Source organism: Hyperolius riggenbachi, chromosome 7 (assembly GCF_040937935.1).
Source record: "Hyperolius riggenbachi isolate aHypRig1 chromosome 7, aHypRig1.pri, whole genome shotgun sequence".
Classification (NCBI taxonomy): domain Eukaryota; kingdom Metazoa; phylum Chordata; class Amphibia; order Anura; family Hyperoliidae; genus Hyperolius; species Hyperolius riggenbachi.
The window spans coordinates 251,447,683-251,462,072 of record NC_090652.1 but is presented as its reverse complement, the minus strand read 5'-3'; the positions used below and the strand labels follow the sequence as shown (position 1 = coordinate 251,462,072).

The window sequence follows — 14,390 nt, the reverse complement described above, 5'->3', positions numbered from 1 at the left end:
GATTTTTCTAACAAATCCGGTCAGATTTTTTATAAAAAATTACATCATTTTTTTATCAATCGAAAAAAATATTTCATTTAGATTTCTTATACAATTGATAATTTTTTATCGAAAAAAATTGAAAATCATTTGATTGTATTGTATATGGTCTTTTTAAAGCTATTTTTTGGGGGACGGTAAGGGGAAGACAACTAACGTGTAGGTATTTGGGAAGTAAGAAGAGACTGGATAACCTTATAGAACCCCACACAAACACAGGGAAAGCATACAAACTCTAGTTAGATAGTGTGCAGGGAAATATTTAAACCTGGGATTCTAGTGCTGCTAGCCACTGCACCACTGTGCTGCCCTTTATTTTTAGCAAATATGTTTTTATTCATCTAAAACAATGGGTTATCATAAGTATTAAAATACCAGTGAATGATAAAATGCAATGACAGAGATGGTTGTTAACCATTTTCACTGACATACCGAAGAGCTCAACAATAAATAAGCAAAAATTATGGACTATGCACACCTTAGGAGGCAGATATTTGGCAATTTGGGAATCAGTGGGATCCAAGGGCCCCAGATAATGGTACATTTTGTCAAACGTAAGCTGTCGCATTTAGTAAACTGAAGTCTAAGAACCAAGGCTTGGTGGGGAGGAGCCCTCCAGGAGGAGATGATGACAGCCTTCGCAGCGGTACAGATGTGAGTTAGGAAAATGTTTTTGTTCTTAGGGCCATATGCTAGTTAAAGTGATAAGTAGCTTGGAGCTACTTACAATCACTCATGGATTACTGGCAAATCCAATTTCTGGCTTCACCTCAGGTGAATAGTAGCTCCTATGTGCCGAGCAATGGGGAGCGAGGTTTTGTGCTGTGGAGTTGTCCTTCAGTGCCCACCCAGCACTGCTATCTCACTCTCCTAGGAGAATCGTCACTGTCACCCACTGTTTTCCACTAGCCTCCTCTAAGGCTATAAATGTCCTTGGCACTTACCTGACATCTGCCACTGCATGCCCGGCTCTCCTGGCACTGTCCCCTCCCGTCATTCTGTGCCAACCAGCCGGGACTGCTGCTCTTCTCTGCTTCAATAGAGCCCTGGCAAAAGCAAAAGCATTTCATAACTCCCGTTGGGCCTACCCATTGGTCCACGTGCGGCACACTTTAGACCTGCTCTTTAGCATGTCTAGGCTAATGCTCATCTTTAAATATTGGTGGTCCACATATAGAATAGCAGTACTGGCACCACCCTTCCACATGTAAGCCAGAAAGCAGTAATTTGCTGGTTTCCAATCAAATTCCACATCAGGTGACACTGCTGTCCAATTGGACTGCAGGTTGTCACCTGGGTATGCTTCACTGTCTGGCCCACAAAGACTTCTACATCATTTTATATATACTCCGGCCCCCCAGCAGTCTGTTGACACGGCCTTTGACCCAAAACGTTTGGGGACCCCTGCCCTACTGGGTGCTAACAATAATTGTATCAGGCAACATTAATGTCTCCTAATTTTAGAACTCTGGTTGAACTCGTAATGGTTGAACTCGATGGACGTATGTCTTTTTTCAACCCAAATAACTATGTAACTATGTAACTCGCCAGCATTAAGCTTAGGGAGAACCCCTTGTAGTTGGATAAAGTGGAAGGACTCCAAATCAGGCAGACCCAATCTGCTAACAAGCTGGGCCCATGACAGCAATTTACCATCAGCAATTACATCACTGAAAACTCATATACACCATGCTGCCTCATAATAAATGCAGGGTAGCTTGGAATTATAAAGAAATGTCACACTGTAGATACATTCTCTTTCTGCAACATTTCCTATAGTGTAGTAGGAGCCATGCAAGCATTTCATACTGTTCCTTTTTTTTCCAAGTAATAATTAACACGTCTTAATAAATCCAGGTTATTAAGGCTAGGTTCGCTAGATCACTTATGTTCATCAGCAGATGAGAACCTCTGTGAATTCATTATGAAATTAAAATGTAGAGTATACCATCTCCACGGCATCAGAATTCAGCAAAATGTATCGTAGCGCCTCATCACCAAAGCATCTGCCCAAGATCTGTCCCATCAGGTCTAGGGAAGGGTTAATGTGGTTATTTTGCTCAGTTCTGAAGGAATAATCACATAAACCAGGGGCTGACAGGAAGCATAGCAGTTCAGGCAGTACAATCTAAATTCAAACACAGTAAATAGTGGTAATTACTTTTGTAACTGCTAGTTGCAACTGCATTATACAAATGAAACCACCAGTGGCATAGCTAACGAGTTATGGGTCCCAGTGCAAGTTTTACAATGGGCCCCTCAAGCACTCTCTGCAAGACAATTGATATGGAGCACCAAAACCTGCAAAGGACTGTATCAGTGAGGTGTAAGTGGGGAGAATGGAACAGGTTTTTTTACAGAAATTCAAAGCACATATAGATGTGATCATTATTAGCATAGCACCAATAAAATATTAATACAATGATTGAATGAAGGCCCCAACGTGGTCGCAACCTTTGAATCCCCTATTGCTACACCACAGGAGACACTATATATATATATTTTTTATTATAACTTTAAAATTACTTGAAAATCTCCTGTTTTCTGGTAGGCAGAGACCTGGCTGGGACTTTTGGAGGAATCCATGAAATCTACAGTCCGCCAAGAAATCATGGATGCCGTGGCAGGGTATGAGGACAAACTACGGGACCAGTGGCTGTTTGATTATCCCGCACAAGTTGCCCTTGCTGCTAGCCAGATTTGGTGGGCCACCGATGTGGAAATTGCCTTTGAGAGGTTTGAAGAGGGCTTTGAGAATGCCCTAAAGGATTACAATCGTAAACAAGTAAATATCATGCATCCATTACAATCCTATTAAAGGAATACTGTAGGGGAGTCGGGGGAAAATGACTTGAACTTACCCTGAGCTTCTAATGGTCCCCCGCAGACATCCTGCGCCCACGCAGCTACTCACCGATGCTCCGGCCCGCCTCCGGTTCACTTCTGGAATTTCAGACTTTAAAGTCTGAAAACCACTGCGCCTGCATTGCCGTGTCCTCGTTCCCACTGATGTCACCAGGTGTGTACTGCGAAGGCCCAGTATGGTCTGTGCCTGTGCAGTACGCTCCTAGTGAAGTCAGCAGGAGTGAGGACACGGCAACGCAGGCGCAGTGGTTTTCAGTCTTTAAAGTCTGAAATTTCAGAAGTGAACCGGAGGTGGGGCCGGAGCATCGGTGAGTGGCTGCATGGCCACAAGATGTCTGCGGGGGACCATTTTTCCCCGACCCCCCCATAGTATTCCTTTAAAGTTCCATATGTCATAGTGTCAAGGAAGGAATAGTAAAGATTTTAAGTACTTTTCTTTAGTTTTGGTTAGAGTGCGGAAATGTCAAAATTCTGTTAGGTGTTTATAGCTACCCTTGTCCTATTGATTTATTTCTGTGCAAGTAGCAGCCAGTTAATTACTGTTAACTGTAGCTCCTGTTTTTTCCCTAGATCATACCACAAGTGGTTGTAGAAGGCTCTATTAGAGTCTGCTTATGCTGCTGGGCCCCTTATGGATTCTGGACAGAAGTACATAGAGATTGACAGCTTAGTGTGGATGTGCAGAACTGTAATGTCAGTTAGAAATCTTGTCAGCTGGAAGAGTGCATGGTTGCTATAGCTATTGTCCTATATGTTGCTGACACTGCACAGTTGTTTGTTTTTTGTTTTATAATATTTTAACTTTATTTTAATGCACAGATAATATAAAATAATCTAATATTAAAATATCTTATGATGCAGCAAACCCTTTGCCCAAGACCCTTTTCTAGGGTGAACAAGCTTTAAATGATTAATCTGTTACACATGAGCCCTTTAAGAAAACTCCTTAAAGAGAAACTTTAACCTAGAATTGAACTTCATCTCAATCAGTAACCGATTCACTCCTTTCCATGAGAAATCTTTACCATTTCTTAAATAGATCATCAGGGACATCTGTATGGCTGATATTGTGGTGAAACCCCTCCCACAGTGTGATGTCATGACCATGGTCCTGACAGTTTCCTCTCTGTGAACCTTGTTGCATTGTGGGAAATAACTGTTTTTTTCAACTACCGAGCATGCAGTATCTCCCTGTGTGCATAGAACTCTCAGTAACGAACATTCCGTACGTATCGCCTTGCAGAACTAAGGATGTTGACACCTGTGATCAATTTCCGAATGTAAATCAGGGAGAAGAAAGATCTTACTGTACAATGGGCAAACAATGACTAAATAATCTATATATAAAAATTGTAAAAAATAAGAAATGTTATTCATTATGTGATTTTCACTTCAGTTCCTCTTTAATGCTCTATGGTGGCCTACCGAGCACATCCTAATTGGCTGCAGCTCTCAAGCACTTAGAATCTGACAGGTGAAAAGCGCTATACAATATGTTAGCATTTCATTTCAATGTCACAAATTCTGTTCAGTAACAAATAAAACAAAATACTTCCAAATTTCAGACTTTGGCATTATACTTTGTAAATATATTACAAGCAGCCTATTAATAATACGAATGCCAAGAATTAGACTTTAAACCTGGCTCCCCAGTATTGTACAATAGTTCTATTCCATCAGTACTTTCCGACTAATGGACTCAAATCATATATATTTGCCAAGCACAGCAAGGGATTCTGGGCAACAGAATGCAAATTAGCCCACATTCTGCATGATTCTTAACCAGCGGCCATTTTTTAAAAGCTTTTGCTCCATACCATAGCATTGCTAAATGGATGAAAATTAGTCCTTCCGGGCCTCAAAAGAATGTTGCAAGAAAAAAGTTCTCACGTCTGGAACCCCCAAATATGTATAATTATTTGCACACTTTTTATTTTTTTCCCCTCTTAAAGTAAAACGCGTCACCTAATGGCACAATTTGAAAAAAAAAAAGTTGTTTGTTTTGATGTGGAACAACAATGCATGTCTTGTCGGGGGCACGATCCATTTCACGGATGCATTTAGCACTTTATGCATGACAGAATTTATTCTGCCGAGTTTAATATCTCATCGGAATATAATTATTTTGCAGATTGCTCAGCTGAATGCCCTTATAAACATGCTGTTAGGGGAACTTACCCCCGGGGTGCGTCAGAAGATCATGACAATATGCACAATTGATGTTCATGCCAGAGATGTGGTAGCCAAGCTTATTGCACAGAAGGTAATTTAATGCAGAGCAATTACCCTAATGCATTTTTAAAAGCATGAAATAAAGAATAATTTCATTTGTTGAAAAGCTCGCCCCTGCCTATGGGTAAAAGTGACAGAATGTTTTGATGGAATAATTTATTTTTTCTTGTTACATTCCTACATTCACATCTAGACAATTACGTTTATGACTTAAGAATTGGCAAATTTTCACAGAGGAGAAAAAAAAATTGTCTAAATGTTTAAGGATTATGCCGGTAATTGACTTTGCAACTTTTTAACGTGATGGCTTCTATTCACTTTCCCTTCTCTGATATTGTTCTGGAAAACAATTGCGCTTGATAAATGTTTTTCTTAAGTTGCGACATAGTAAGCATGTTCCTTTATAAACCTGCACAATGGTAATAGATCGTAATGGGTTTTTAATCTCGTAAGAATTGCTGCAACGTAAACAACCTGTCAGCTGTCTCTGTTTTCTGTAGAGTAACTCGGCTTTTACGCTTTCAGTGAAGCCTTTGGGGCTTCTTCAGTGCTGCTTCCCATGTTTGGAAGTGTTTTCCACCTGTCATAAGATGAACGATGAGTATTAAAGGAAAATATTATATCACAAACATAGGGGATCTATTAATACTGTCACCAGGGTAAAATAAAATGCCTAAGCAAACTGTACTTTTCAGTAGGCTTTGATGCCTGGGGAAAAATTGTTCAACTCAGGCTCAGTTCCAGAAACGACCCTATAACATACTGTATAACAAATCTTAATGAAATAGGAATTTGTTTCAAAACAGGCTAAAAACATCTGAAGCGAGACAGTAAATTTCAACAGCGCTCATTGACTAAATTGAGTGGCAGCAATAACTGTAGCTCAAATTAGCAAAAAGACAAATTAATTTATCCATTGGCAATAGCCAGAGCCCGAATTATGTGCCCCCCAAGGTTGCTGCAACTTGATGAGGGGATGGTATTAAGCGCAAGCAGGAGTATGGCTAGAGCAGGGTGAGCTGTCTATTGACTTAGTGGATAGGGTTTCGGGACACCCCGGAAAAAAGAGACAAAACAAATATCGGGAGCCCAAATGGTGTAGTATGTCAGTAACACTGAAAATAATATAGTGATAAAAGGGCTACTCACAAAGGTAGGTTGCTGGGGGCAACCGACCACTGGAAGCAGGTGGAGATAATGAACTCGTCTCCACTCGGGGTGTCCCAGACTGGGGCTGGTGGTGGTCGCTTGTTCTTTAAAAGACAATAACGGCTTCAAACACGGTTTGTTTTTGAACCCCACCCATAACAGGTGTGTGTGTGTGTGTGTGTGTGTGGAGGGTGGGGGGGTGATTAAGCACAATGAGGGTAAAGAAGTGCCCAGGGGTTTATAAAACTGACTTAAAAACAACAGTAAAAACAATAAATGATGTGACTTAAGGCCATTCTCATAAGAAAAAAGAGAATTTTATTTTTGCACAGGCAACGCATTTCACGGGTCTAAGCCCGCTTCCTCAGGCCAATAAGAGTGCCAGACTATGTAGAGCCAGTATGCATGGAGCGCTTTATGCATACTGGCTCTACATACTCTGGCACTCTGATTGGCCTGAGGAAGCAGGCTTAGACCTGTGAAACGCATTGCCTGTGCAAAAATAAAATTCTCTTTTTTCCTATGAGAATGTCCTTATTTAGGTAAGCCACCTCATTTATCGTTTTTACTGTTGTTTTTACCTCAGTTTTATAAGCCCCTGGGCGCTTCTTTACCCTCATTGTGTCTATTGACTTCATCCATTTTCCTGCGCCATTTTTTAATCTATGCATCTCAAGTAACATGTGGCATGATTAGATAAAGATGTGTATTTACAGTTCAAAGTCTACTTAGAACTAGGCTGTGTTCCTTTTTTTTCTCACTGTAAGGGTTAACAATCCAGAGCTGTAAATGACACTTTCTCTCCAGGCAGACTTAAAGGATAATTAAAATGAGAAGAATATCGAGGCTGCCATGTTTATTTCCTTATAACCACTTTAGCCTAACTGAACGAGTATACACGTCCAGTGTAATTGTGGAGAGTGCACCACCAGTTTTATACTAAATGAGGCACATATGGGCTCTCCTCAACCTGCTTCCTGGTGGGACCTCCCAACTAAAGAAAAATCGGACAAGTATTCTCATGATTATAGCCAAATTATTAATTGCCCGTAACTGGAAGAGCACCTCGATCCCCACTCCTCTACATGTGTTTACTGAACTCAATGAGGTATGTAGACTTGAGGATTTGTTCTACAGTGCATATGAGCGTAATGAAGCCTCTGTAAGGAAATGGGCAGTCTGGTATGATTATAGAGACTCTGAAGGGGCTGAGGCCTTAATCTCATAGATTATGACGAGATACTTCTGGGCCTCGTATGGCTGAGATTTACAACTCTTATAAGTTTCCAAAATACGTTTTGGTTTCACATATTCTACAATATGGCTGACTTGCTACATAATAGTGGAAAGCTGGACTCCACCTCTCTTTTTCTTTTATCCCTCCTTTTCCTTCCCATCCTCCTCTACCCCAGTCCTTGTATATCTGTCTCATTCGCCTACTTGTCCCTCCTTTCCCTTCCTCTTCCTTTTCTTTTCTCTTATTAACCACTTAAGCCCAAAGGGATGTTTATTTTTTGCATCTGAGCAACTTTCACCTCCCATTCATTTGCCAATAACTTTATCACTACTCATCACAATGAATTAGTCTATATCTTGTTTTTTCTGCCACCAATTAGGCTTTCTTTGGGTGATACATTTTGCTAAGAATTATTTTATTCTAAATCAATTTTAACATGAATATTAAGAAAGAAATGGAAAAAATCATTATTTATCAGTTTTTGGCCTTTATAGTTTGAAATTAATACATGCTACCATAATTAAAACCCATGTATTTTATTTGCCCTTTTGTCCCACTTATTACACCATTTAAATGATGTCCCTATCACAATGTATGGCGCCAATATTTTATTTGGAAATAAAGGTGCATTTTTTCAATTTCCATCCATAACTATTTACAAGCTTATAATTTAAAAAATTATGTTAATATACTCCTTTGACATGCTTATTTAAAAAGTTCAGACCCTTAGGTAGCTATTCATGTTGTTTGTTTGTTTTTTTAATTACATTTTTTTTTATTAACAATTTTATTTGGGTAATTTGTGGTGTCGGAGGTAAACAGCTAATTTTAAATGTAAAATAATGCATTTGTTTAATAAAAAATAGATGTGGGTGTAGTTTTACTATTTGCCCACAAGATGACCACATACAAAAAGTCCTGGAAGCATACAATCAGGCTTCCAGGACGCATTAGGAGGACGGAAAACTTTTTGTGAATCAGAAAAACAGCAGCCTCTGTCGGTTTTTCTGCGTAAGGCTTCGATCAGTGAATGGGATCTATAATACCATTCATTGATCGCTGGGCTAACGGCCGGCGGCGGGAGCACGCACGGCCCATGGGAGTGTGCGCAACCCAACGAAAATGTTCGTCCAGGTTGCCTTAAGTGGTTAAAGGATTCACTTTTTTAATGAATAAAAGAGGTTATATATAGATGGTGCCGGCTACTACTTTCATCCTGATACTTGGAACTGGAGTGCTATCTTCCATTTAGCCTGGCACATCGACTGTGGAGATTGCTGGAGTGCTGTCTAAAATTGTTAAAGGATTCGCTGACATTTCTTTTCTTTGCACAAACCAATGCCTGATGTTCATTGATATTGCCACATGGTGATCACCTAGTTATATAACTGCCACTTTTTCTTATGAATATCCTATATTAATATACTTGTAATATTTTTGTGGCTTTTTGTGACACGTCTCAATGTATGTATACGTGATATTGATATTGTCTCAGCATCTACCCGTGCATTTATTTGTACACGCCTGTATGCATTCTGTTATTTTTTCAATATAACGTTATAACACAAAAAAAAGAGGCACATGTGGTATCCTTTTATCAGGGACGAGTTGTAGAATACATTTTGGTGTGTTTTAAAGCTTGGCCCTTTATCACATGAGAAATGGGTAGGGTCAAACTCAATCCAACATAAAAATTAATTTTCAAAATTATAATCAAACTTGCTAAGCTATTAGTATAGCCACACAAGATGTATGGGGTAACATTTTAACCATGATAAGTAGTAGAATAGATTTTAGCATGTTTTAGAGTTAAGGGCTATGTCTTGTGTATTCTTTTTAGTAACAAACTGAATCAAAAGTAATACAAATTTTGTATATTCTGTACCAAAACCAAGACTTGTAAATTAAAACAAAGTGAAAGAATATAAAAGAAAATAACTATATTCTTACCTTAGGAACTTGGCTTTTTATATATGCATGTCATAAGGGTATATTACTGTTATTTTTGCAAATAAAGTTTTGTAATCATGAATAGTGTACAGTGAGAAAGCAAAAAACACAAATAGTGTTTGTGAACACATAGACACATAACCAGCATGGATAAGCAAATACAATTTGTGGGTTTAACTCATAATTAGCACTGTTTATTGTAAAGCTATAATGGATGTAAATGGAGAAATAGTGTGCTTTTTCAATTTTTCTCTTATCTTCCCTTTAAAATGCATAGAAAATAAGGTAATCACTAAACAAAAATATTACTCACTAAAAGCCTAATGTGTCCTGAAAAAACAAAACATAGATCATTTGGGTGTGATAAGTAGTAATAAAGTTATTGGCAAATGAATGGGAGCAGCACTGATATGTGAAAATTGATGTTGTCCTGAAGTGGTTAAATAATATCAATTAAACAATACAAGTGTCTGAATAACAGCAGAAACAAGCATGCAGCTAATATATCAGATCTGACAATAATGTGAGAAACACCTGATCTGCATATGCTTGTTCAGGGTCTATGGCTAAAAGTATTAGAAGCAGAAGATCAAGTGGATAGCCAAGCAACTGGTATTGCTTAATAGGAAATAAATATGGCAGCTTTCATATCACTCTCGCTTTAGTTGTCCTTTACAGAGAACCTGAGAAGACAGAAGAAAATAATTCATACTTACCTAGGACTTCCTCCAGTCCCTTGTACTCCGTGGGCTCCCTTACCATCCTCCCGGGTGGTTCTGTTTGCCTACAATCTCCCCCCATTAATAGGCTCCAGTTGGGGCTGCACTGCGGATGCACAGCCCTGCCTCGCCCATGCACCCATCATGCTCCCATCACTAGGAGCATTCTGCACCTGCACATGTAATACTGTATAGGCACAGATCACTCCAGCATGTGCAGTACAGCACGACTGGGCCCCCTTTTACCGTGGGAGATTGCAGACGAACGGAGTCGCCCTGAAGAGGACGAGGGAGCCCACAGAGTACATGGGTCTGGAGGAAGCCCTAAGTAAGTATCAATTATTTTCTCCTTTCATCTCAGGTACCCTTTAGGTTGCACTGTTGAATACCTCTCAATGATGACTATTGTACTTTACAAGCCATAACTCTTGCATTGCAGCAAAGCACTTCTGAGTGCAGAGAACAGATAAAAAATGTCAACAGTTCCAGACAAGTCAAGAGTCATGGACTTCTTGACTTCCTAGCTACTGACCTCCTAAGTACTAAACTAGGAAGTTGTAAATATACTACTTCCTGGCTCAGTAATCACTATTCTCACATGATACCTTTTGGCGTGAAAGGAAGCTTCTTCAAATAAAAAACATGTTTTAAAAATATGACCGGCAGTTGGAATTAGAATCCAGTTCTGTGGGTGGTGCCGATGCTACCACTGCTGCTTGGATTGTATTATTCTGCTGTTTCGACTTTAATGGTATGGGCACAGACTGAACTCTTTGCCAAAATTGTAGCCTCTATCAATCAAAGTCTGTGATAGACTGGGCTGCTAATAATAACATTTAAAGACCTAGTTCATCCACCCATATTTTTAATTGTTAGTGATATTGAAAAGGGCACTATTCCATTGCTCATACAATTTTCTGATGCAGCATAAGCCACCCACAGGGTCCAAGTTTTATCAAACTGAAGCATCCGGTCCTCCACGGCTGCAACCATTCTTTCAAGGATCATAACCCTGTGGATCTTGTCAATTACATGGTCAATAGACAAATAGGGTTTTTCCAATGGGAGATGAGATGTGTGTTTGTGGAATTAGCTATGTGCTGAAACATCCTGTGAATTCTCCTAGGTAATATTTTTGTTGGAAGTATCAATCATTCAAAAAAAAAAAAAAAGCATTCATCATTTATTTGCAGAAAGTACTCCTCTAGTTCTCCTGCCAACATCAACCCTACCAGAGTGGTCAGCCAATAAACTATAACTATAAACCGAGTTATGAAAAATAATGTCCACTTCCATAGCTTTTTTTTACTGAAGGTCGACAGATATACCTTCTGATAGCTCCTGTCCATAAAAGAGGAGGCCTTATAGTTCATAAGATGAGTTTCCTATAAAAAATTATATAGAGGCTTTAAGCCGTTTGTTGAAAAGCTTTCGTCTCTCGACCGGTTCATTTAAACCCTGGACATTGTGGGTTATAATAGTAAAAATAGGAGGCATTGTAAGTACAAGGCAATATAACTCTCAGAATATAATAGGTTGGAGATACCCTGAGCAATGCGGACACAACACAAGGATAGACCCGCTAAAGCCAATAACCAAACAAACACAAACATTTTACCTTCTGGGCATTCTCTCACTTATTACCACCTAAAAACAGGCCCAGGAAATCTCAATAGAATAATATTTTTGCTCACTGAGAGTAGGGCAAGGTAAATTACAGGAAAGGAGTTGAAAAACGAGAACCAACTGTAGTGACCACACAGGCCATCCTATAAGGAAGGGTGGTCCGAATTAGACACACAAACGAGGGAGGGTATGAGGGGCGCAGTGATGGCAGAGATGACCCAGGTCTCTGTGGTATGGACAAATGGACATCGAAGGAAGGAAAAAAGAGTGGGACAACAAAACATCCCTGCATGTTTTTCTTCAGTACAAAATTCTAACTTGTTATACTGGGTGCCTATCTGCGTGTACAGACCACTCTGCTCCATCCATTTTCACACCTTAAACCAAAGTTCCCCAACCCTGTCCTCAAGGCCCACCAACAGTACATGTTTTCCAGAAAACCACAAACATTCACAGGTGAGGTAATTAGTGTCTCAGCAGAGCTGATTAACTACCTCTATGGATTTCCACAAAACATGCCTTGAGGACAGGGTTGGGGAACACTGTAAACCATTGGCAAGCAAGAAAATACTTAAAATAATTTTGATAGTACTTTTTCTCAAACTTTTGGGTATTTTTTTAACTGTAAAATGCTGAAAATGCTGAGAGAATATGAAAATTATCTCCTAGGGAGTATCTCAGGAAAAAAAGTTAATTGGAAATAGACCATTATCTCATAAGTTTAGTTTTAGGTTAGGTTCGCTTTAAAAATAGTATTTACTTTAAGATGAAGTACACACTTTAAAACAGAAAAAAATCCCTTATTAATAGCACCCATTTAGAACGCAGAATTTTGTTTAGACCGGTCACTATCACTCACTTGCACACTGGGACTTTTTGGCCAAGCTACAAACCTGTGACTATAATAATCCAGATCATTGCTACTAACAAAAGGGAAGATTGATGTTTCAGTGTTAAGCAGTCAGGATGCTGCATGGAAGTGGATGATATAATGTGCCCTTTATTTGGAAATATCAAGGATTATCAGTGTTGTTATAATACAGGTCTGAGCTGGCAATTCACAAATGCCTCCTCGGCAGCTTGCAAATGCCGTCATATTTCCAGAAGTTAGCGGCCATGACACGTGAGTTAAAGTGAAAGTGCCGCAATGAGCTGTAGAGCATCCACATTATGTGGTAATGTCTGCTACTGAAGCATGCTAAGTGACACTGCACAGTAAAGGTGCTGACATTTCAATGGTTCCTGTGGAACAAGAGTATAATTTTCAAAATCTGAAAGGAGGCTTATGTCGGATGTCCTATGCCGTGTCTGTCCTTTCTCTGTGAGGAAATTATTTAAAGGAAACCTGTCATAGCACTTTCATATCAGAAAATAGTCAGGAGTGGAGATACTGTGGCTGGACCATTCATCTTAAAGGGACAATGAAGCGAAAATAAACGTATGATATAATGAATTGTATGTGTAGTACAGCTAAGAAATAGAACATTAGTAGCACAGATATGAGTCTCGTATTGTTTCCAGTACAGGAAGAGTTAAGAAACTTCAGTTGTTATCTATGCAAAAGAGCTTCTCTGAGCTCTCCCACTGAACTTGGGTTGCTGTTTTCTGGAGCACTTATACATCAAAGAAACAGTCAGAGACAGATTTAGGTAAGAGTTTTACTGCAGGGAAGTTGAAAGGGTCATTAGCTCTGCTTGTTTTATAGTTTAAAATACAGTGTGGCTTCTAATTGAAAATATGACAGAATTATAAAATGTTATAAAAAAATAAATAAAAAAAGCTATATAACTGAAAATAAAAAATTAGACTATTTTCTTTGCTACTACTGTTCTATTAATTATCAGTACTACACATACAAATCATTATATCATAAGGGTTTTTGTTTTTTTTGCTTCATTCTCACTTTAACGCTTCTCCCCACTTTAAGAATCGTAGTGGAAAGGGTGATCTGTACACTTTTTTAAAAAAAACAAACTATAATTTGGAAATGAATTAGCAAGGTTGAGTTAAATCTCAGATTCTTTAGGCACAGACCTGATGTTTTTATTATGTAAGATTTTTGTTATGAAACCCTCCAGTGACGTTTTACCAGTTTCCTAATAGTTTTATGGTGTGTATGGTGCTTTACAGCAGAAATAAAATTGTGCACCACGGCGCACATATTAAAAAAAAAATTGTGGTTCAAAGTGTATAAAAAATGGGGTTGAACTTGGGTTTTAAATGTTGATGATCTCTGCTTATGTCAACCATTTTTTCTTCTAAACAAACTTAACCTACAGACAAATGTCAGAGACTTCTGCCTGTAACATTACCTGATGACAGCTCTGTGTTGAATCTTGCAGGTTTCCAATGGACAAGCCTTTACTTGGCTGTCACAACTGCGTCACCGATGGGCTGAAAGCAGCAAGGAGTGTTTTGTTAACATCTGTGATGCTCAGTTCCACTATTCCTATGAATACCTTGGTAACACGCCTCGCCTGGTGATCACACCTCTCACAGACAGGTGGGGACTGTATATCAGACTCTTCAACAGTACAGAGTTCTACATTGCTTTGTTCACCATATTAGTTTTA

The 14,390-nt window shown here is 39.1% G+C and overlaps 1 protein-coding gene across 2 annotated transcripts in view; it reads left to right on the top strand.

Annotated features, from left to right (window-relative positions):
- LOC137524955 (dynein axonemal heavy chain 11-like) overlaps window positions 1–14,390 on the top strand; it is a 378,600-nt gene that overhangs the window by 717 nt on the left and 363,493 nt on the right. For both annotated transcript variants that reach the window (XM_068245507.1, XM_068245505.1), the window contains exons 2-4: window positions 2,591–2,824; window positions 5,036–5,167; window positions 14,160–14,320. In XM_068245507.1, coding sequence (XP_068101608.1) covers window positions 2,591–2,824; window positions 5,036–5,167; window positions 14,160–14,320 — 527 coding nt within the window. The remainder of the gene's footprint in view (window positions 1–2,590; window positions 2,825–5,035; window positions 5,168–14,159; window positions 14,321–14,390) is intronic.